This window comes from Synchiropus splendidus, chromosome 3 (assembly GCF_027744825.2).
Source record: "Synchiropus splendidus isolate RoL2022-P1 chromosome 3, RoL_Sspl_1.0, whole genome shotgun sequence".
NCBI classification, from domain to species: Eukaryota; Metazoa; Chordata; class Actinopteri; order Syngnathiformes; family Callionymidae; genus Synchiropus; species Synchiropus splendidus.
The window spans coordinates 27,424,450-27,447,774 of record NC_071336.1 but is presented as its reverse complement, the minus strand read 5'-3'; the positions used below and the strand labels follow the sequence as shown (position 1 = coordinate 27,447,774).

The following is a 23,325-nucleotide window of genomic DNA, read 5'->3' as shown; positions in this document are numbered from 1 at the left end:
GCGCCCTTTACAACCCACCGTCCACAGCGAGACTTTCAAAATAAATTCAATCTTTATCAGCGCGTCATTATAAGTTTGAAACACCTTATGGTTTATTACAGGAGCCCCTCCAATGCAACCCATGAGGACAAAAAAACGTTACAGCCTTAAATGAGACACATTGATTATCTTTATTTTCAAAATGTGTCAAATATTTAAAATGATAACAAGTTAAAGATGAGCTTTTTATAAGACATGAAAGTTCAATGTTTACATCAAACACACAAATGGAAGTGGAAAGCTTTTCTTTCCTACAAAGCACTCATGAACAGCGCGGATTTGAATCATGCAGGCTGTTATGATTATCAAATATTGGGTCTATTCCAGCATTTTGCTTTAGAGAATATTCATTAGATATAACTATGCAACTGAGAGCAAAGTTGAAGCAGCTCATTTTACGTTCCAGGGTGTTGCTAAGCTTCACATCATGAGAAAAAGACAATGCATGCTGATAAAGTAGCCGCGACCAGAATCACAAGACACAGCAAGAAGAGCACAAAGACGCGGTTCTGCTGGCACAGAGGTCTGGGTCCAGGCTCCTCTTCGTCCACTGAGAGCAGCGCCAAGGAGGCACTGTTGCTGCGGCTGAGTGGCTCCGGGTACTGGGGCCCGAGCGGCTCCACCATCCACCTCATCACGTTGACCTTCGTCTCCATGTCCTCGATCATGTGGTCGATCTGGCTGATCTCCTGCTCCGTGGCGCTGCGCTCCTGATGCTCCAGGCTGTTGGGCAGAGCTGGATTCTGGGCCGGGTTCAGGTCAGCCACACTCAGGGCCCGAGCTGCGACTTCCCCAACGCCTCCTGTGGACCAGACTCCATAGTTATTGATCTAAAGATATGACAGAAAATATTACTAGTTGTACTGCTACAAAAAGTTTTTTTGCAGCTTGTGAAGGTTGAGGTTTATTTTCATCTTTAAAATATTTGATCATAGCCATGGCCATGCACGTCTTGAAAAGGAAATCCGTTTCTTCTTTTACCTTCAACCCCAGTCTTGACCAGCGCCGCGGCGTTGGCCAGAGCGAAAAGCTCAGACATCTTCAGCACCTTGCACATGTCAACATGGTGGAGCTCCAGGCAGGAAGAGAAGGTGACCCACAGCAGCTCCATCTCCTTCCTCTGCTCTGACGGCAGGTTCCTGTCGCGCAGGTGTCGGGTCAGGTGATGGCAGATGGACACGGCCAGCGTCTGGGCTTTTTCTCGTGTTTGCCGCAGTTCATCTCGCAGCTGCAGACTGTCGGTGGAGCCGCCGACACACGAGGCCAGCTGCCTGTAGCAGGCCACCACCTGTCCGGGGTCACATGAGTGGGATTAAACACAGTGTTTTGGTCAAGATTTCCACCCATACAAGGCCATGGTTGGGTCGCGAGCGACGCCCTAGAGGGCTGCTTGAAAATTTTTGTTTTACACCTCTGGGATGTGAGATGCTCAGTTTTTATACTCTTGCCACATAGCAGTAGTGTACTGTAAATTTGTGATAGTTACCAACTATGAAAAAGTTCTTAAAAAGAAACAATGATGAAGAAAGTGATGGCGCCCCCTACAGTAAAAACATTTTATGGCGATACTTTCATTTACATTTAACTTATCTTCTTTAGAGTTTATTTATGAAAAAGAAAATACTTTATGATATTTAGAAGTTGTTTTATTATATTTATTTTTTTCAAAATTGTATTCACATTATACAGTTTTTCCAACTTTTCAACAGTTTGCATCAATGGTATTTTCTCATCTTTTTTTCTTCAGTAAATTTGATGAACATGACTTGCACCTGGTTCTGCTGCTGGTTGGACCTTTTGATGACAAATATCGTCTGGATACATTGGTTCTGGAAAAGGTGGGCCCCGAGATCAAAAAGGTTAAGAACCCCTGGCCTATGAGAAATGAGTCAATGAGAAATACGATGGGTCAAAAAAAAATAAATAAAGATAAAAATAATAATGATCATAATAACTCCAGTCAATAATTAGTTGTGTGAGTTCAGTTGCCCACCTTGAGCTACTTCAGGGGACTCAAACTCAACCAGCAGGGTAATAATATCATGATTTAATAAAGTAGCTTGTCACACAAGAAGCAGACTGTGTAGCTGGAAAACACATGATCACTAAAGTACTGCAAGTTCGATAAGAAGTCCCGCACATTACTCGCGGAGAATGTCAAACATGGCTGGAGGAACATCTTTTCCTGCAATGCATTCTGGGATACAACAACCCCTTTACTAAATGACAGTCAATATACGTCCGCATTATTTTCTCAAAAATTTTGCCTTGATACAAATATTTCAGTCAAAAAAAAAAAAAACACTTAACCCAAAATGTAACTTAATAATAATTTTACAGATTGAAATAAAATTAGTTTTTTTAGTTTAGATATTCTTTATGATATGGAATGCCAGGAGTGCCAAACTGAGAAAGTAAATATGGAAACAAAGGCAGAGACAGAGACGCTGGAGCAGCCTGTTGACTAGTACGACAGCAGCTAGCAACTTTCGGTCGTGCTAACTCATGTGTCATATCCCGTCTAAAGACGTGCCAGCCTGTGCTCGTACGTGATTGGTCAGCTGGTCTGTGTAGGAAGCAACGAGAGTCACGATCCGATGATAAAAGAGGAAGTAAATGCAGGTAATATACTGTCATCAAAGTGGACCTATGTCCCTTTTTTACACATTTCCATTTATATTACTATTATTATATCACGCTTATTTTTCCTTCATCATTTCACACTTTCATTTCTTAATTAATTTCCTCATTATTGCATTCCTGGTTTCCCACCAGGCTAGCAATGTCTGGAGCATTAAAACATTCTTAATGCTACATTTTTTTAAAGCATCATTTTTTCCACATTGTTCTATGGCATCTATGAAATGAAAAGAGCTTCATAGTATAAAGGCAATTTTTCATTTCAATATATAAAAAAGCTGCAACAAGAAACTGACCTCTTGGAGGATAAGCAGGTGAGATTTCAGTGAAAACATGAAATATAATCTCCTTAACATCTATTTGTAGATAAGCCAGGTATCTGTCACTCCAATATTTAGAGAAGCTAATTTGCTATTGAATATGGCTGCCTTGATGGCTAGTGTACACAAATATATTTTCATAGATAATATAAAACTCTTTCTCATCAACTATGTAATATACTGGTCTTGTGGTTTGTAGCTTCTGTCATAAAATGATGCCAAGATTTTGCCAGCTGAACGCGGTGGAGCAAAAACTTCCATGGAGTCAGAGTGCTTTTTTCCCCTGCAGGCAGCAGCCAGCCATGGTGGCACTTGTCTACGCTGGAGTAGAAGATCCAGGTTTTATTTCTGTCATTTCCCCACCTACATGTTCAATAAAGATGGAAGAAGTTATGAATGGCTCCTACCTTCACCAGAGAGTCCACCAGAGTCTTCCCGTCAGCCGAAGCTTTGTTCGCGCCAACCGTGCTGTCATCACCCACTTTGTTATTTCCCAGTGGCATGAGGGTGACCGGTCCAGAAGACTCATCCACAGCTGTGCCTCTCCTCTCGAGCTGCCTCCTTCTCTCACTTGCCTCATTCAAGAGCAGAACTTCCAGAGAGCTTCACATGGTCCTTCAAAACATCCCACTCAGCAGTCGAATCCATGACCTGAAGCGGATCGACTGGAAGAGGAAAGAATTGCTGTTTAAAAATAAAAAAAAAAGTGAGCTGAAGTGATGTCACTCCTGAGCAAGGTGCTAATCCCGAGGCTGACCCCCTTTGCACTGGTGCAGACTAAGACGAAACATCTAATCTCATTAAGTGTCACTGGGAGCGGAGCAGCTGGCCGTCTCCACCGCAGCGCAGCTTTCACTGGGACGCCACTGCGCACTCTCGCCCCCGTCTCCTGCACGACACCAGTAACTTGGCTGCAAATATGTTCTCCATTTTGTTGATGAGACGTCGTATTGGGGGAATAGAATGAAACATGTAAAGGGAGGTAAAAAAAAAAGGTTGGTCCCATTAGGGTTAGCTTTTGTGGCGCCGCCTCCCTCAGGCTCTGGATAATGGATGGCCTCTTTTAACCAGGTTGATTCAAGGTTCAGTGCTCACAAAAGGAGCGATTCCCTGCCGTGATGCCTCTAAAGACGCAAATGTATGGATGTTGACAGGATTTCTATCTTTAGCGCCTATGGACGCACTTTGTTATCCTCAGCGAGGCTGGCGGACAATCACTTCCAGAGTTGAGTGAAGGACACACGGGGTGGCCACGACGTCGAGAGAAGCTCTGTTCAAGAAAAGACTTTGTACACACATCACAATGGTCTGTACAGTCGACGTGTAGAGAGATCAGCGATGTCCATGCTCGGTTAAAAAATATGAGAATTCATGACATCACTTATTGTTTAGGGTCCAGCCTAAAGATTAGTGTTGAAAACACACTCTGTTCTGCCTCTGTTTAATTCACATTACAGCTGTTTAATTTACATTAAAATGCTCAAAGCACTTTCCACCACTGCTCAGAGTCAAACACCTGTAAATTCATAGGTCTCAAGGCGAAATAGGGTTCAGAGCGTGTGAAAAAAGTAGCTGGGAAAAAAAAAAAGCAAAAATTGTCAAAAGTAAAGAAATCCTAAAAATCAACATGCTAAGTTCACTTACACCTTTGGATCCAGTTAACTTGAAGAGTGTCAACTGTTGCAGTGCATCATGGGCTTTGTCACAGGGATGGGAATGTATTGTCACACAAATTTCAAGAAATTCGTCAATGAAAGTTAATTTTATGTGGGACAACCAAGACATGAGCGAATGTGCCATGTGCGGAAAAAAGAAAAATTGAGTTCATATCTACATTAGGATGACGGTTTTGAACTGTCTAAATACATTCGACACATTTTGTAGCACATGAAACGTTTTAGATTTCCTCCCCACTTTGCTTCAGACTGACTGAATCTTTAAACAGCCTGCAATTGTTGGGGAAATGTAACCAAAACTCACATGTCCATATGAACCTTTATTTAAAATCGGACATAAATAAGTTTAAAAACTAAAAGACAGCACAGAGAATCATCCAGGCGTCAGTCACTTGCTGCGCACCGTCTTCCGGAGCGAGCGGGTCATCGCTCCTTTCCGAGGAGACGTGACGGCCTCCCTGATGTTGGCCAGGATTCCTCGTTTGGGCTTCTGCGGAACCGGAGATTTTTCTGTGACCTTGGACAGTTCCTCCTTCAGGGACGCAATCTCCATGTCCTTCTCAACAGTCTGGTGCAGAAGCTCCTCCACCGACCTCGTCTTGATGGACCAAACCAGCCAAAGATTTACTTTTTGGAAACCTGAACACAAGTAGATATCGAAATACCTGCTCGTTGACTTTCCTCTGCAAATCTTTCACTTCAGTCGACTTGTCCAGGAAACCTTCTCGAACCGTGGCCAGTGTTTCATTGAGCTCTCGCAGTCTTCTCTCCAAAGACAAAATCAACTGAAGACATTGGGTTTAGTACGCGTGTCTGAAGACTGAGGCACTGAAATGTTGACTTGCGTCACCTGCTGTTTCCCGGCACAGATCTCTTCGATGGCACACTTCTCCTTGTACAGACGCTTGAGATGGTCATCTGTGGGCGGGTGACACTATATCATCAGCACGTGGAGACGTGCAGCAGAGCAACCAGATCATGAGGCTTCACCAAGCTGTCCTCTTTTTCACAGCCCACCAGATGCTACTCTGCTCTAAAGTGTTTGAATTTGAACCACCATTTCAATGAAACCACACATTTTCAGAGAGCGCCACCCACTGAAAAGGATGAGGCTCGAATGACACCACATTAGCACACCACTACCTAGCACTGTACCAGAACAAAAGGTTTAATATTGGTGAAGACTAAACTACCAAACAAAAACTTGCCCCAACCAAACCTGCTTCAGTTGCCGTCGAGGGTTGAGTTTGGCATGACTTGTCCTCCATCACTGGAATTTCAGCACCACATGGCAACTTCTCCAGCTTCGCCAGCTTCAGTGTGAGAGCCTGCAGGTGTGCAAGTTTGACCGTATTGACTAGAAAAAGTCAAGCTTAGCTTTAAGGAAAAAAGGTCAAGTAGAAGATGCACCTCTACTTTCTCCTGCTCAGCAGTGAACTCCTCCAGAGGAACGTAGTCGTCCTCCAGATCGTTCATGGCACTCTGGTAGGCGTGCTCTTTGATGGCATCCTTGTACATTTGAAACGTGTTCTCCAAGTTCTCCTGGTGGCTTTCCTTCAGCTCCTCGATCTGCTGTCTACACAGCCACACTGGCTTCTACTCTCACGTGACCGACCAAAGCGCCGTTAAACAGAGGCAACATACCGACGGCGCTCTTCGCACTTCAGGTACTGCTCCACCATGGCGTCGCCCATTTCTTTACGTATCTCCATCTCCTGCACCAGGTTTCTGTTCCGCTCAGCCTGAAGCTTCTTCTGAAGACTCTCGATCAAGCTCACAAGCTGCTGTGAAGATCAGAAGCAACATGTGTTGATGCGACCATTTCAACCGTTGAACATGAGACTTGGCAACAAAATATTGTATAGAAGATGAAAAAAAAAATGGACGCCAGATTCTCCACCATATCTTACGCCGGCATCTTATGGCAGCATCTGGCAGCCAAGCTACGGTGGACAATCGGGAGTCAATTTTTTCCACGTTTTGCAGACGCCCTCGTAGCTAAAAGCCTGTTGAACAACGATTTCATTTTGAAAGGTACATTGTGTGGGAGAGAGGACACGTCTGCCTCGTCGTCATCAGACAAACAGCCTTCCTGTGCAGGGCTGTCGATCAACTGGCTCCTGAGAAGAGGCTTCCCTTTACACTCGACCCGGCAAGGAGAGTGGAACTCCATAGGCTTGTCTGGAATCACCAGCGGGACCACCTGCACATGACAACATGGCGGTAGTGAAGGGCTCAAGAGGCTTCATGAAACACTGTCAGTATTTCAGAGCCCACTAGATGGCACTTTTTGCTCTAAAGCTTTTGGATTTTACAAGCATTTTAATGAAACCTCACATCATATGGAAAACTAGAGCGCCACCTGCTGAGCTCTGAAAATGAAGACGCTGTTTCATGAAGCCTCACAAGCGCACCACTACTTTGTGTGGAGAAAACAATCCCCATTTCTGCGTCACGGACGACTCTGACCTGTTTGGCGACGGCAGAAAACTTCATGACATGGAGGGTCTCGTCGTAGGTGGAAGCACACTGGTTGATGTTGACAATCATGGAAGCTCGGCCTTTGCCACAGAAGTACGACTGGAAGAGCTTTGTGAGTTTGCTTTCCCGGAAGGGGATGCAGCTGCTCTTCACCCTGGTGGAAAAAAAAAAAGACAGGTCTTTAAGTTCTGTTTAATCGTCTTAGGACTCATCATTTGCAGTGGATCAGGATTAGCATCAGGGACAGTGTTACTACCCTTCACCTGGCCAGCTCTGACAAGGTGGTGTTCAACTCCTTGTTGATGTAATCGCGCCATCTGCCGTGTGAGCCTCTAATCCAGTGTCAAACTCAAGGCCTTGGGGCCAAATCCAGCCCAGCAAAGTCATTTTATAGGGCCCACAAGAGCTTCAGATATTAATTGATTTACCACAGGGGTCTCAAACTGGTCCTGAAAGGGACACAACGGGTGCAGGTTTTCGTTCCAACCAGTCACCCTTTCACCAATCAGGAGTCTGAAGACTGTCAGTGTGATGCCGTTTGTTTCTGCTGCAGCGGATTGGCTAAATGGTGTGTTTTGTTTGGTTGGACGTAGGGATGCTCCGATCGATCGGTCACCGATCGTGATCGGCCGATTTCAATGTGACCGGTGAATGCCGATCACTACCTGTCACTGCCGATCACAACAACTGATCACATGTGACACCTGGTGCTCTGATGAAGCCCTGCTGGTTGTGATGTGTCCAATCCTCCCTACTCACAGGGCAGCAGCATGTCTGCTCTGGAGGTTCTTTCAATCTGTCGTGTAAATTTTGCATCCTGCAGCACATGCGCGGGAAAATGCTGCGCAGGGAAGCGGCTTCAAATGAAACACGACATTTAAATCACCAGCACTTGCGAAGTGAGACCGCTGGTTCCTAAGCAGCGGTCAGCAAAGCTGATGCTAGCAACAACCGCAGGTTGTGACATTCGGAATGCTAAACTAATTGCCCAAGAAATAATCATTAATTTCACCAAGTGAGATGAGCAGCCTTTCACAGGTGTCGTTTATGAGAAGACGGAAACGACCGAGTCCGTCGCCGTTTGAGTCAGGTGCAACGTTCATTAGCCACCTGAATCTGACACTTCTAAAAACGTCCAGAGTGCTAACCTTCATAAATGCAGTGCTCCCCATCTCAGAGTCCCGCTACAGTATGTAAACATTTCACAGACGTAGCACAGTCTCTAGAGATTCACCTGCGACAACTCACATCAAATTAAATGTTTTTCAGTTGTCCTTTAGACAGACTAGTTGCCACATTCAGCGTGTTTTTTTTTGTTTTTTTTTTTGCCTTCTTGAAGAGGTATATTAAAACGTGTCTGAATTAAAATGATTTAATGGTTGTTTTCACATCATGTACACAAACGGTCTCATCATTTTAATTTACAAATTCATTGTCAATCCATTTGATCATTGTCGGTGATGATCAGCACTCTGGCTGATGGGTATCGGTGGCAAAAACCCTGAGCGGAGCGTCCCTAGTTGGAACAAACACCTGCACCCCGTTTGAGGATCAGTTTGTGACCCCTGCTTTAAATGCCATACCATTTTTTTTTTTCAAACTGTAACAAGATAATTGCCAACTTTTGGCTCCAGTCAGCAAGTTTTACATGAGCATTAACTGTTGCTGTGCATTATGGTAGTTGAAGTAGGGTCGAGTGGTCAGAGTGCTTTTTAGCAGTGGGTTGTAAAAGAATAAGTGAAGTGGAACTGCCAGGCAGAAGGTGGAGAGGAAGGCCAAGGAGGAGGTTTATGGAGGTGGTGAAGGAGGACATGAGGCTCAACAACATAAGAAGTCCAACATAAACACAATGAGTCGTAGAGGACACATCCGTACCTGTCCGTCTGATTGTTCCGCAGAGCGGTGATACACTTCCCCAGAATGTGCAAGGAGTTGTTAATGTTTCCTGCTTCCTTCAGTCTCTCCCCGATGGTCTTGGTTTTGTTGCATCGTTCTGAACCGGCCAAGTCGCACAGAGCGAACCTGCCAACAGCTTCAACCTCATTACACGTTAACACAAAAGTTCTCTTTACTCAGAGACGCCCAGTGGAGAATCTGCACTCAAACCCAGTCAAAATCAGGGACGTCCCAACTTATTATTAAAATATTAATTGTTAAAGCATCATTGTGCTCAAGAGCTCCCCATTGTGGTGGTTCTCTGGAATGGTTAGAGGACTTACTCCGAGATGTTCTTCACCGTCCCCTCGTCTATCTTCAGCAGCTTCATGGTGAAAATGCTGTGGCTGTGGAGGACAACACGATCAGAAGCTTGAAAACATCAGGCTGTGGGCAGGAAAGAGTGGTGCCTTCTGCTGGACGACTGGTTCATTTTCGTGGCCGCAGCACTTCTGTTTTTGTTCCCAAACTGCAGCAGCTTGCAGGCTTCGCCCAAACTGTGCACGTTGATCCACTGAAGATCTGAAAATAGATGATTTCACGCAGGTGTAGCAACATCATGTCACAAGGAATACAATGGGAGCACCTTTGATGTAAGCATTTCCTGCTCCGTCGTCACACACGCGAAGACTCGCACGTTTTTTGGACCTCGAGCAGAAGTTTGGGAGCAGAAGATCGTAGACGCACTCATTGTAGATCTCAAAGAAGGCCACCCACAGAGAGAACTGGCTGCTCCCCGCGTCAGAGGGACCAGGCATCACAACTGCATTAAAGAAAAAGTATATTCAGAGGCTGTATATCTGAATAAATCTGCGTGACTCACCACTTTGGTCGCCGGAGAAAGAAAAGGTCGAGAGGCTTGAGGTGGACAAGGACTTGTCTGATTCACTGGTTCGGACAAAGTCACAGTCCTGCAGAGGAGTGACCACATGATTCTAACGGTGACGTTGATCAGATCCAGAGAGGGAACTCACCTCTTTGAGAGAAGCAAAAATGGCAGCTTTTGCACTCTTCTCCTGTTTCACTTTGTCCGGGTGCAGAAACTGGACGTCGTTTCTGAGGTGAGGCTTCAGGTCCATCGCATCATAGTGGCGACCAGTGATGTGCACAAACGTCGCACCCAACGCTCGCGGCAGAATCCCAGGTTCCTTCAAAGAACCTGGCAACACACTCACCAAAACTCCAACCACCTTCATCCCAAGATATTTGTACCTTGGATGGTGAAGGTCTTCCCAGCATTGGTGACACCATAACTGAAGAGCAGCACATTCTTCCCATCCAAGAAGTCAGTCATCTCACTCTTGACAGTGTCTTCATATAGGTCCGACTGCGTTGTCTCTGGTCCAAAAATCTAAGGGACATTAATTTATTATTCCCAAAATGAAAAGCCGCCAAGTCATCATCTCCACACCAGTAAAACTTCCTTGTACATGTAAATAAGGGAAACAGTTTCATGCATGACACTGACCTTTGAGAAGGAGAATTTATGCAGAGACGTTCCGATTCCCTTGTCGCTGCTCTTCATGGAGGCTGAGCCTTTAGGTGCATGCAGCGCCACCACCTGGCTACTCTCGATCACCACACACCTCTGTGTCAAGAACAGTCGTTTCACACAGCGGATCCAACACCGGAGGATGATGATGATTCCGATTCAGTACTTGATCCTCGTCTTCAGCCAGTTCCTCTTTGGAGAAAGGTCTCACTCTCAAATACACACTCATGGTCTGCGGCTCTGCAGCAGCGCTTTCACTCTAAAACAAGTGCAGGTCAGTTCAGGAAAACAAAGAAAGACAAGCAGAAAGAGAAGGTTTGGTGAAGAAGTATTTACCGCCCCTGTTGAGGTCCTGTCAGGAGACTTGTTACAGGTCAGCTCCATGTCTTCAAGCTGCAGATTGTCATCATCAATTGGATCCATGTCCGAGCACTTCCTCACCAAAGTGATAATATTCAGACCAAAACTTGATTCCCGACTGAATGAAAGGCACTTGCTTTACTGAGAGAGCTGCTCAAGAGCTCACCTCCACCGTGTAATGAGCTCTAACTGCTGGCAGCTGTGAGGTTCAACTCAGGAAGTGACATCAACAGGTGAGGGTTTCTCATTGTGGTGATTAGCGTAGGACATTTACCTTGTTTGTATAAGCGAAAATCTGTATGAAAATTATACATGTACAGCTGGAAACTGCTTCGTATATGAGATTTTATATTCAGACATTTTACTTCTGTTAAATATTTATTAATATTTTGGAGGATGGACATCCTGTATCTCTCAGAGATTATTGTTCAGATAGTTTTGTTTTTTTTTTTCATTTTTTTCCACCTAACAGAATGTGAAAATACCAGAAAGCCATTATAGTAAATGTGATTTTGTTACAGCCAGATAATTTTGTTGGTTATAAGATCAGACTTATCAGCCCCCGTCCCACAGCTGTACTCTTGAAACGCTGTGGACACAAAAAGGCAGTGGAGCCATATGGAAATGTGAAACTCATCACTCAGAGCACACATGCTGCTGTGTCTGCTCATGAGCCATACATAATGTTTTCCACATTTTAAGTATGTAGCTTACAAAAAAAAACCCATTCAGTATCATGCATCACTTGCATGCCAGTATCAAGAACTGAATGAAAGTCATTTAACTGCAATGGCTTGACTTAAATGCGTTTGCTCTCCACATCATCTCACACTCTGGGCCTTGATGTGCCAAGTGGGAAAAAAAAAAAAAAAGATGATGTAGTGAAATAATATGAAGGGTGTAGACATGACTGGGAAGAACCAGCAGCAGCAACCAGAAGGGCAACACCAAAAGACTGAGAAACAGACGGACAGTTCACTGTCACTCTGTTCTTGAGACATTCAAAACTGTCTATACACAAGCAAAAAAAAAAAAAGACAACTTGTGTTTTTCCTCTTTTATTGCAACATCTGCATTTACGCGTCAGCAATGGTGACCTCGACCTCTACACCGGGCTCGATGCTGATGGAGGTGATCTGCTTGACGATCTCAGATGGACTGTGGAGATCGATCAGACGCTTGTGGATCCTCATCTGGAAGCGATCCCAGGTTTTGGAACCTTCACCACAGGGAGTCTTTCTGGTGGTGATGCGCAGAGTCTGGAGGACAACGTGTGTCAATAGTTGAACAGAAACAACAGGGACTACATCAACTCCAGTACCTTGGTTGGCATGCGGACTGGTCCCTTCACTTTCAAGCTCTTCTCCTTGGCCCCACGGATCAAGTCAGCACAGACTGAAGACGGGAAAAGAGACATTCAGACTGCAGCACTGACACCACTGAACTGCGAGTTTACAGATGAGAGCTCAGAATAGCGTATACAGTCATCAGGGTTCATCACTGATTTTAAATTCATCCTCATTGCTAAGGAATATTGACACCGCACAAAGGTATCACATAGTTACCCTTCTCCAGTGACTTGACGTTCCGGCTGGTCAGAGTGATGCGGATGCGGTGGATAGCGACCTCAGTCTCGACAGGTGCCTTACCAGAGTCCTTGAATGCCTGCAGGTCACGTGAATGGACATTAATCGCAGGTCAAAAACAACTTCAGAACAAATCTTTTGAGGATATAGCTCGATATATATATATATCAGGTTCCTTTTAAGCGGAAAGTTTCCATCTTGCAAAACAAACGAGCCAGCGTCCCGCCATTGACGGGCAGAGCCGAGACCGCAAATGATGCACGAAAATAGTTTGTGACCAAAACCAAATGACGTAAAATTTGATCACAAATACGTTCCAACGATTATATGTGCACAAACAAACACGAAAATCGAGCGTTAACTTCCTTGTGCGGCACTTTGATAGGAGTAGCATTAGCTCTGCGTGGGAACGGGTCTACGTTATCAGCGATTCAACATTAAACAAAGCAAAACATTCCCCCGGGAACACGACGGGCCGACTATAGAAAAGTTTTCCGACACACAACGTACCATTGTGTTTATTCCTGACCGACTTATTCGGAAGAAATCCAAGCGAACAGCGGTGAGCCAGGAACGGACGCCACCAACGTGGTTAGCTCGTGCGAAAAGGACGATGGGAGGCGAGAGCGTCGCATATGAGCGCCTCATCCGGGTCTCTGCGGCTTCTTCGCTGATGATTCAAGACGTAGCCGGAGCAGACAGCGTCATCTAGCGGTTACAGGTGGGACATGCATACAAATAACATTTAGCAGCACCCACTGTGCAGCTCGAATCAAATTCTCAATAAGCAACTTAAATTCTTTAAAACACCTGATCATTAATCCGTAATTTATTCCTGGACAGCGTGTTGTAACTTGCACAATTGTTCCACTTTCGTGATAGTTAGTATTTAGTTGTGAGTCATTCTTTTCATCCTTAGTCATTTTAAACATTCAGGTAATTTAGTCTTTCGAATTAAACAAAAAAATGTATATTATCGTTCATTATTTTTTTATAATAATGAAATTATATTGATTTATTTAGCAGTTTTGTGTTTGCTCGTTTTTGTATCTTCCAATTCTAATTGTTGTTTTTTTTCAGTATTTTGGGCACCTATTTTTAGCGTCCTCTATCTAACATACTTAAATGTATTTAGATAATAATTTCTCAATATTATCGCAAAGCTGAATGAACATGTTCCATGGCTCCCTGTAAAGAAACGAGCGCCACTGATAAAAAAAAAAAAAAAGGAAAGACGGTATTAGTACTAGCTCAAAAATACCTCACATCAAATGGCATCCCAGGATGACTTCCGTGTTGGCCTTTATTTTGAAGGGCGTAAGCGGCAAAATCAGTCCAGCTGCAGTGATGCTCTCGAGATTCCTGAACAAGTAACGGGACGGGGGTAGAACATTCCAACTTTTGTCTTAGTTAACTGGATTAAAGTGAAGTGTCATGAGGGTGCTGCGGTGGTGGTGGTCAACAGGAAAAGGGTTAGTGACCATACACTGTATTTCTCTGCGTCATGACTAACAATAGGCCGCCGCCAAGTGACAGAGGAAAACAGATAGTTGTCGATGAGGAAAACTTCAACGGAGGCGTCCATGGACTGACGTTGTGGAGGCGGACATGAATTTCGGCGTCCCCGCTAACACCCTGCTGCTCCTCCGAGCCTGCGACGAGGGCGACTATGAAGCGGCCAGGGGGATCCTGGAGCCCGGGGCTGCGAGGGAGTCCGGCCGGCAGAGCAGGCTCCGCTCCGAGGCTGGCTCCGAGGACCGCACTTCCGCGGACATGTTGTCGCTGGTGCCGGTGGACTGCACCGACGAGGAGGGTAACACCGGTCTGCAGTTCGCTTCGGCAAGCGGTCACGAAAACTTGGTCCGGTTTCTGCTCCGGAAGGGAGCTTCGGTGGACAGCCGCAACAACTACGGCTGGACCCCGCTGATGCAGGCGGCGAGGTGGGGCTGCTCGCGCTTAACGTTTTCTGTCGCGACCAAATCGATTTTCATCATTTTAAAAGGAAGATATGAGAGAAACACACGCTCTAACAAGGGGACAATCCAAAACACATTTATTTTGGTTTTTATAAATTCATTTAAGTTGTTATAAATGTTGTTTTCTTATTTCCCATTTCTTCTCTTCTCGAATTAACAAATGAGTCTTGTTTTCATTTAACTACTATGTTAAATTAGAAATTTAACGTGACTCATGCAAATTTCAAAACAGTTATTTACTGAAGCATACTATGACATGCATAATTCAAATTCAGTTGTGTACCACTTAAAAATAATAATTCAAAAAGGATAGGCATCAAGGGGTTAAAAAACTTAACCAACTGGTAAGTTTAGTCTTTTTTTTTAAGTGTCTTTATACCTGTATTAACATTCTGAAAACGTCATCCACAGTTCCTCCAAAAAAAAACTGAGAATTTGGGGATGTGTGTTTCCATGAAATGATACATGTCTCTTCCCAATCTCTTCCCTCTAGGTTTGGCCACCTGACGGTCGCCCACCTCCTGTTGGAGAACGGTGCAGAGATCAACGGGCGGAACAGGTTAGGAGCAAGTGTCCTGACGATGGCCGCCCGCGGGGGACACACTCACGTGCTCAAGCTTCTCCTGGAGGCCGGCGCCTTTGTCGACGACTATGATCATCTGTCAGTCGCTGCTGATGCTATATCTAATGGCAACACGAACAACAGCTGCAGGTTGACTCCTTCGTTTCTCCAGAAAATGTTCCCAGGGTTGGTTCCATGAACTAAGGTTGGTTGCAACTGTTGACAGCGCGCCAGGGTTTGGGGCAGAGGACGGCTGTGTGGGAGGTGGAGTCCGGGACTTCATGGACATTACGGCATTAATGGTGGCATCTCAGCATGGGAGCGAGGCGTCAGTGCGTCTGCTGCTGGAGTGGGGCTCCGACCTACGATATTCCCAGAAGACCACAGGCTGGGGTCCACTAATGCTCGCAACTCTGAGCGGGAAGGTGGGACTCATGATTGGTCAGTGAAGATGGAGTGAGTTTCAGTTGAACCGTGTCTTTGATTTGAAGGCGTCAGTGGCGCAGCAGCTGGTGGAGCGGGGGGCCGATCCTGACCAGGTCAACGTTCTGTCCAAGACGGCCTTCGAGTTGGCCATGCAGCTGAAGCAGAGAGACATTAAGGCCTATCTGGACCCCATCACCACCGTCCGACCTCAGACAGGTGCCAGAAGCTTTTCCATTTTGACTCATCACTCATCAACCTTTTGTTTGGACCTTAAATGTTTCTGCGTTTGTTTGTGGAGTCATAGAATGAAACGAATATCACAGCAGTGCGTTCTAGAATGGTGGGCCAACTCTGCCCTGTCATACAACACTGTGAATTGGATCGAGAACATTGCTAAGGGCACCTTTCATGCAGAAACGCTTGAGCTGGCCCCCGATTAGGGATATGATGATCAGGGTGTTCTGATGAAAATATTGATTTATCCTAAATGTAAAATATTTGAATGAATGTTTGATGTTTCTACACTTGCTCAAAAAACACCACTGTCAAAAAAATAATCTTATATTATAGTAATAATAAGTGTAAGCTCCAGATATTTCAATGAAATAGTTGTAAATGTATTTGATTACTCATTTAAAATATGTATTTAGTACTTTATTTTGGCATGATAACTTTGCCAGGATGAGTCAAAACATCAGCTACACATCTTGTGCAGCTGTCTTGTTTCCATGGTTCCTTCTTGGTTTCTAACACAAGCGACAGTTAACAAGGGTGTGAGAGCTTCAGCGACCATTGTCCTACCTAGTGGCTTTATCTCCTTTGATGTTGCTAACACCTGCTGTGCTCCCAGCTAACCACTGTGCAGTTTCAGCTGATGCTAGCTGACAAGTATGTCTTCATTACAAGCCCTGATACACAGATTTTCTTCGCAGATGATGAGAGAAGAAGACCAGACGTGTTCAGTGCTCTCAAACTAGGTATGGTGTTTCACTGTCCTGCCGAAGAACCTCCCTATAACATTTACTCATGCTGGTGCAGGTAACTCCCAGCTTGTCAAGGAGATCCTGGAGGAAGACCCTGCGCAGGTGAACACCTCCAACCAAGAAGGGGCCTCTCCTCTCATGATGGCGGCGGTGAGCGGTCAGTTGGAGGTCGTCCAGCTGATGGTGGAGAAGAACGCCGAGATCGATAAACAAGACGCCGTTCATGGGTGGACGGCCCTGATGCAGGCCACGTACCACGGGTGAGGATGTGAGCAGTGGACCAATAAACACTGCAAATGCTAACTTCCTTGTGCTCTCTCTCACTAGGAACAAAGATATTGTCAAGTATTTCCTAAGTCAAGGTGCGGACGTGAACCTCAGAGCAAAGAACGGTTACACAGCTTTTGATCTGGTCATGCTGCTGAATGACCCAGGTAACCTCGAGTTCTTCTTTTGTTTTGTTGATCTGTGTCGTGGTTGTCATGAGGATGGTCTTTTATTAATACTTTGAGTCTCATAATGCACAGCAACAAGTGAAGCACCGGTCACACTCACACACGATAAAGTTGAGGTCTACTGAAATGCGTGGTGTGTTTGGTTGTATCAGCGATCAGGTGTTTTTCATTCTAATCCCCCTCTGTGCTCTGGTGTTGCACAGATACGGAGTTGGTGCGGTTGTTAGCATCCGTCTGTATGCAGGTAGACAAGGACAAGTCCAAGCAGCGGGGCAGGACGTCGCTCGCCCACCCTAAAAACAGAAGCTCACTGAGCACTGTGCCGGTGCCGCCTGATGATAAAGGCGGGTTGAAGGTGAAGCAATGTCTTTTTTTCTTATCAGCCATGCGTTAAGGTCATGCCACGAAATCGCTATCATTTCCAAATGATTTTCCAAAGAAAAGAAACCCTGTCTAACGACTGAGAGTGACAGGCTCTTTGGTTGTCTTTGATATACATAAAGAAACAGAGACATGTGGGATTGTCTCTGAAACCTTTCTTATAACGACATTCATGAAAATTTAGTTTTTTAGAAATGATCACATCTTGAATGAACATGTTAGGTGTTAATTCTCTGTTGTGCATTCCATACATGGAAGGAAAAACAAGGAAATTGCCCCTTTCCTTGGTGAAAAAAATGACTTAAAACTGTTGGAAATGGCATTTTTCCATTCCCTTTCACACTAAGATTATAAGTTTTGCTTCTTTTATCATTTTCACATTTTTAAGAGCTCCTGAAACCAGGCCCCCCATTGTGGTAGTTTTGTGAAAGGGCCCTTCATCCCTGTGAAACTAACAGTAAAAGTGTCTGTCAACAGTCCTGGTGGAGTCGGATGTCGAATCGCTTCCGGCGGCTCAAACTGACTCACACTCTGAGGCACGGCCTTTCCTCCAATCGCTTGGCTCCATTCCCTGATGACACTGGCGCCTCGCTGGATGCTACAATGAAGGCGAACATGAAGAACGCTGGCACCTCAGCTGGGCTGCCGTCCACTCCTGTCCTGGGGGGCAGCGACGTGAGTGGAGTGTGGGCGGTCAAGACCAAAGATCCTCTGGGTGGGTCAGGTCGAGCAACGCACTCTTTTGACCCAGTCGAGGCTCCATATTGCAAAGCAATATTACTCTCTGTGCTCGGCAGGTGTGGGGAGAACGTCGTCGGACAAAGAGGACTTCCTCATCACTACGATGGTAGAAACACGTGGAAATGTTTCACACCTGTCTGTTGAACTTCCGATGTCTCGCCCCGCAGCTTCGAAGTGGCGCCCCCCTGACACGCCTGCCGAATGACAAGCTGAAAGCTGTGATCCCCCCGTTCCTCCCACCCTCCAACTTTGAGCCGTGGAACTCTGACCGCTCTCGCCTCCTCAGGGAAGGGAAGAGTGAAGCTCCCAGGCTGCCCATGCCCCCACAGAGGAAGCTGAACAGCAGCGGGAACTCTGACATCGTGAGTGTTTGTGTCCGTGTGGGACTGAAAACCATCTTTATTTCTTCCCAATTCTCTTCCTAAGACATCCATTAGTCGAGTGGTCAGCAGATCCATCAAGTTCCCCAGCATCACCAAGGGTCCTAATTCCACATCTCCTTCCAACTCTGGCCACTACCACTCCCCCCACTCCTCCGGGGGATCAAATGGCGTGGCAGGAGTCAATCGGGAATCTCACAACCGCTCAGGTTAGTACAGAAAAGCACCATCGTAGTGTCACCTGAAGTCATGCCTTCTCTGTGTGCCACTAGGTGGCAGTGCAGACAGCGTCCTGTCTCAGATTGCTGCCCAAAGAAAGCGAGCAGCAGGTTTGATAGATGTGAAGACTCCTGAGAAGCAGCCGAGCCAGACTCCGAGTTCAGCTGCTGTGTCCAGTCTGCCGCCTCCCGACATCAGTCTCCCTGACATCCACGCCAAGAGGGTGTGTCTTCCATCGCCTTTCTGTTCTCCAACTTTCAGACCTCTGAGCAGAGATGTTTTTGGAGTTGTGAAACCCAAGCTCAGGAAAATGGTCATTGATTTTTTGGTATTAGAAGTCAACATTCCTCTCAACCTTATCATTCACCTCATCATTATATTAAGATCAATAAGGAATTTGAAGTTTTCTAATAATTAATCATTTTCTAATAATTTATCGCATTTTAATATTTGACACCAGAATTAGCTTTGATTTTAGGTTTTGAAAAATGAGCTGAAAAATATCCTGTGGAAGAAAGTTTATACGTGATTTCTATGCTATTATTATTATCATTATTATTATTATTATTATTATTCACCAAAGCTCTGAGCACTAGCGCTCCAACAGTTTTTATTTTTTCCAAATTGATGTTGAGGTGTTTTACAGCTGGTGTACTGGAACTGCGTAGCCTGATGGTCTTTCTTCTCTCACTGACTGCCACAGCATGATTTTAAGTGACACTGTCACCGTGCCACTGGTTTTCTTTCAAAACAAACACTTTTCATTTTTACTTGCAGTGTCACTATCTGTGCAAGTTGTCATTTTGTCATTAGTACTTCAAAGGTATATGGTACTAAAAAGCCAGTGTAACTTTTGACTCGTGAGTAGTGATGGACTTGAGGCACCATGAAACACTTTCGGTTTAATAATGACTTTTCATTGAAATGATCGTTTGAATCCTACAATTTTAAAGCAGAGAGCGCCACCTAGTGGGCTCTGAAAATGACGTCCATCTCTACTCCTGAGCTTTAACTTGGATGGCGCTACTGCTGAAATACTGAGTACTACCACAGTAGTTCTCCGCTTCAGATGGTGTTTCTATGTTGGATCAACATTTGAGGACTTATGGTGCTTCAAAATGCTCTCAGTCACTGTAGATAGTTTGATCTTTAATTGTCTGCGGTGACTTGGTCAGTTAAGGGTTAAATGACACATAGATTTGTTTTTCCTGGCGAGCATTAGTTGTTGAAGTCAGAGTCAGATCATGTCCAGGACAGCATCATAGTTCTCACCTGATGATTCTCACGTTGAAATTGTATTTTGCAGAAGTTGGACATCAAGAAAAGACCTCAGTCCGGCAACTCCTCAACCTCCAAGAGCACATCGCCCACTCTGACACCGTCTCCCTCTCCAACACCCAAACCTCCAGCGGGACCAGGGGATTCTCTCTCCTCGGCCTCCTCCCACCCTCGCTCCAAAAGCAGCGGGGGCTCCAGCAGCGGCACCATCACTGACGAAGGTAACACTCGTCCAAAACAAGCCGAGCGTCTTTATCGATTCCCTCCGCCTCCACTGGCAGATGAGCTCTCTGGCATCCTGAAGAAGCTGTCCTTGGAAAAATACCAGCCCATCTTCGAGGAGCAGGAGGTAGAGTTCACCACTAATAGCTCAAGATTTCCTCCTTCACATCACGGACCTGTTCTCCAGGTGGACATGGAGGCCTTCCTCACTTTGACTGACGGGGACCTGAGAGAGCTGGGCATCAAAACAGACGGCCCAAGACAACAAATCTTAGCTGCAATTTCAGAGCTCAACGCTGGCAAGGTACGTTTCACCGCCATGTTTCTCCGGTGGATTCCATGTTTGTCTAAAGCATCGATTTCATCACATCAGGGCAGAGAGAGACAGATTCTTCAAGAAACCATTCACAATTTCCAGTCGTCGTTCGGGAGCAGCGCCAGCAACTCCAGACAACAAGGGCCACAACCACGCTGTGAGTGTTAACTGAGACGTAGTAATGCAGTCAGAAATAATGCAGCGCCTCAGCAGTTTTGGGTCATCCATCCCATCGTGACCTGTACCCAGAGCTGATACGTTAATACGAAGCAGACTCTTCGATCTGCTGACTCCAAACATGCACGGCAACCAGCAGTGACAGGAAATGAGTCTGTCCGGACCAGAATGTTCTAAGCTGACCTCAGTTTTGGTATGTTGTGGGAATACTTGAGCCAAGGCAAAGTGTTTTCTGCAAAGCTGCATCTTCTTCTTCCAGCTAATTTCCCTTCAGAGGTTTCCACTGCAGGTCGCCCTCCACCTCAACCTCTCTACAGCATCATCCTTCTTGGACACACCTGTCTTCTTCATGTCCTCATTCCTCTCATCCGTTGGTTCTTTTGGTGTCTTCATCTCAAGCTACACTTGTTGTATGTGTAAACTAGCCGTCCAGCTTTGTCTCCAAACTTCTCCACAGGATGTTCCTCTCTAGCTTCCCCTTCACTTCAGCTGCTACCCTTCTTTCAGAAAGCAACCATCTTGGTAATCTGCACCTCTTTCACCCTGTCTGCACCCTCTTCTTTGCCTCCCTCAGTGGATCCAGTCACGTAAAAAAAGATGCAGATTTTGGTTAATAATACATAAATGACATACATATTTATTTATCTGCTGTGTGCTCCAGAAGAAACTATAACTATCAAATTCTTGTTGTTATGTAAAGGCTCCACCAAGAACTGAATACGTTAGAATACAGAAGGCAATTATTTGTCCAACTAAAAAAGAGGGGTCACATAAAATCCTTAACAACCAAACAAGTGGTCTATGTTGTTCTTTAATTTAAAAAAACGCAGAAGTAAAGAATCATAATCTGGATGTCAAATTTGGACTAAATAGTCGTTATAAGAGAAACGTTGCATTACATTATAGGACATAATATTACATCCACAACGGTATTGATGTTGACACTTAATGTGTTTCTACTTACATCTATGTTCGGTGAAATATACTTGTTACTTTGAAACACATCTTAACTTTTTGTCCCTACTGTGTCAGCACCAACCAACTGGATGAGACACCAGGTTCGCACCACCAAGAGGTAACCAAGACGAGTCACCGGGAGTCACTTCATACCAACTTAAGCAAACTCCAATGGACCTTTTGGGCCTTGATGCAGAGACTAATGAAGGAAAAGACGCGGAACTCATCAGTAAAGTCTCTGCTGAGGTGTGCGACGTATGAACCTGGCGGGATGTCCGCTCCTCTGCATGGATACGCATGAGTTGTTCCAGTAAAAGACATGTTTTGGATGTTTCAAGTCCTTGTAAACTCCAAGAAAAGACTAAGTCTTCACTGAGAATTGACCACAACAGAAGTGTGTGTCCTTGTGTGGAAGAAAAACTTTCTCCTCCTCCGCTGAGAAACGTCAACTGGGACAGCATGAAGACGCCCAGCAACATGTCTTAATCAAACACAGCACAGGATCAAGTGAATATGAACTTTCAAAGTAGCTTTGAAGACTTCCTGAGTGCAATGACAAAAGTCTGAAATGGAGACCAAGGGACAATTTTAATGTTCTGTGTTGTTTTGTAAACATGTAATTACTGTAACAGAATCAGTAAACAATTAATTATTTAACATCACATGCTTTCATTTTTGAAAAACATGCTGTATTTCTGAGATGGCAGCAACACGAGTTAGTTTATGAGCAGAATAAATTTAGCTAAGTACACTGAGCAAGAGTTTCCACTGGTTCTGTTTTGACTTTTTTTTTCTCTTTTGCCGTCCAGTATTGAATGGTTTGTTCATGTGGAGCCCAGATTCCCAGATGCCTTTGTGATCGATGTCTTTAATTCAAAGAAAAATCAGTGGCAGCGTCGTCTGGGAGTCGATTCCTCAGACGCACGCACGATGAGCTCACGCGCCATCTTTATGCCATTGAAAGCCCTTCAACAACAAGTGGGGAGATTTAACAGGATCCAGAGTTAACGGAACACAACCATCCCTCATCAGCCTCCGCTTCGAATAGTTGGAATAGCTCGTTTTAAATTAAAAACAAATTTTTGAATGAAGCTTGCAATGCCGCTCTCTCACCACGGGGTGTCAGTCGACTTCTGTTCTTCCAACGAGTGCGGCGCTCGCGCCCTGCTGCGCTCCTCTCCACAGAAGCGTCAGCTCCGTTATGTGTTTGTTGACACCCTGAGGAGTTTTATTCATCCATTACCGCAGCCACAACACACCGATAATGTGTTTATATAACTTTTAATTAGAAGCTGGAGACCTGTTGGCAGCGGGTCGGCGTGGTGGTCCGCACAGTCACAGGTTTTCTTCCTTGAATTCTATCGGTTTTCGTGTTCTTTCCTGAGGCTGGATTGTTTTATCATCCTTACGTGACCAATAACATGTGCGCTTTATCGGCTTACATGGAATATAAATACGCGAGTATAATTGAGTTAACCATTTAACCCTTTTAAGACTGCAATTATAAACGCCCTGGGTTTATTTGAGTTTATGGCTGAAACTTGTGTTACGGTCTCCATATAAATTACAGTTTCATTATCTGGCTATTATTAAGTGTTACTATGTTTTGAGTTACGTATTAAAGTCGCAAAAGAGAAAAACATTATTTTTTATTTAAATTATTTTAAATATGCACAAATATTCTCCCCTGGCCTTGACTGATAAGAGCAATGTCCAGGCGTTT

General features: G+C 45.0%; 4 protein-coding genes and 1 non-coding gene across 6 annotated transcripts; 1 reads left to right on the top strand and 4 right to left on the bottom strand.

Moving 5' to 3' along the window:
- Nucleotides 1-164: 164 nt before the first annotated feature.
- On the bottom strand, nucleotides 165-3,918 carry rgs9bp (regulator of G protein signaling 9 binding protein). The gene is made up of 3 exons (XM_053860584.1): nucleotides 3,407-3,918; nucleotides 1,021-1,327; nucleotides 165-841 (listed from the first exon to the last, which is right to left on the bottom strand). Exons 1-3 carry the CDS (start codon nucleotides 3,500-3,502, stop codon nucleotides 465-467), a joined length of 780 nt encoding a protein of 259 aa, XP_053716559.1. The 5' UTR covers nucleotides 3,503-3,918; the 3' UTR covers nucleotides 165-464.
- A 1,145-nt stretch (nucleotides 3,919-5,063) lies between these two features.
- On the bottom strand, nucleotides 5,064-11,439 carry zgc:56231 (uncharacterized protein LOC406257 homolog). The gene is made up of 19 exons (XM_053860102.1): nucleotides 11,429-11,439; nucleotides 10,920-11,061; nucleotides 10,750-10,842; nucleotides 10,560-10,679; nucleotides 10,304-10,442; nucleotides 10,066-10,250; nucleotides 9,915-10,002; nucleotides 9,678-9,854; nucleotides 9,502-9,613; nucleotides 9,376-9,438; nucleotides 9,032-9,178; nucleotides 7,145-7,310; nucleotides 6,714-6,878; nucleotides 6,320-6,459; nucleotides 6,086-6,251; nucleotides 5,895-6,003; nucleotides 5,526-5,593; nucleotides 5,341-5,460; nucleotides 5,064-5,273 (listed from the first exon to the last, which is right to left on the bottom strand). Exons 1-19 carry the CDS (start codon nucleotides 11,437-11,439, stop codon nucleotides 5,064-5,066), a joined length of 2,421 nt encoding a protein of 806 aa, XP_053716077.1.
- Nucleotides 11,440-11,985: 546 nt separating this feature from the next.
- Nucleotides 11,986-13,202, bottom strand: rps20 (ribosomal protein S20). Its single transcript, XM_053861036.1, has 4 exons — nucleotides 13,040-13,202; nucleotides 12,509-12,608; nucleotides 12,265-12,338; nucleotides 11,986-12,202 (listed from the first exon to the last, which is right to left on the bottom strand). Exons 1-4 carry the CDS (start codon nucleotides 13,175-13,177, stop codon nucleotides 12,020-12,022), a joined length of 495 nt encoding a protein of 164 aa, XP_053717011.1. The 5' UTR covers nucleotides 13,178-13,202; the 3' UTR covers nucleotides 11,986-12,019.
- On the bottom strand, nucleotides 12,403-12,470 carry LOC128756615 (small nucleolar RNA U54). Its single transcript, XR_008414293.1, has one exon. It is a non-coding gene; the product is annotated as a small nucleolar RNA U54 (small nucleolar RNA).
- A 656-nt stretch (nucleotides 13,203-13,858) lies between the features above and the next one.
- On the top strand, nucleotides 13,859-22,413 carry LOC128756481 (ankyrin repeat and SAM domain-containing protein 6-like). 2 transcript variants are annotated; one of them, XR_008414236.1, is made up of 19 exons: nucleotides 13,859-14,469; nucleotides 14,999-15,217; nucleotides 15,294-15,492; nucleotides 15,559-15,709; nucleotides 16,426-16,470; nucleotides 16,532-16,736; nucleotides 16,804-16,910; nucleotides 17,135-17,286; nucleotides 17,790-18,027; nucleotides 18,110-18,159; nucleotides 18,221-18,415; nucleotides 18,480-18,642; nucleotides 18,706-18,875; nucleotides 19,959-20,151; nucleotides 20,212-20,279; nucleotides 20,340-20,456; nucleotides 20,526-20,625; nucleotides 21,103-21,167; nucleotides 21,678-22,413. XR_008414236.1 is itself a non-coding variant. In XM_053861035.1 (18 exons), exons 1-18 carry the CDS (start codon nucleotides 14,138-14,140, stop codon nucleotides 21,722-21,724), a joined length of 2,751 nt encoding a protein of 916 aa, XP_053717010.1. In that variant the 5' UTR covers nucleotides 13,859-14,137; the 3' UTR covers nucleotides 21,725-22,408. The 2 variants fall into 2 exon arrangements, 1 of the variants encoding a protein (XP_053717010.1); XM_053861035.1 differs by lacking the exon at nucleotides 21,103-21,167 and having other exon boundaries at nucleotides 21,678-22,408.
- Nucleotides 22,414-23,325: the final 912 nt, after the last annotated feature.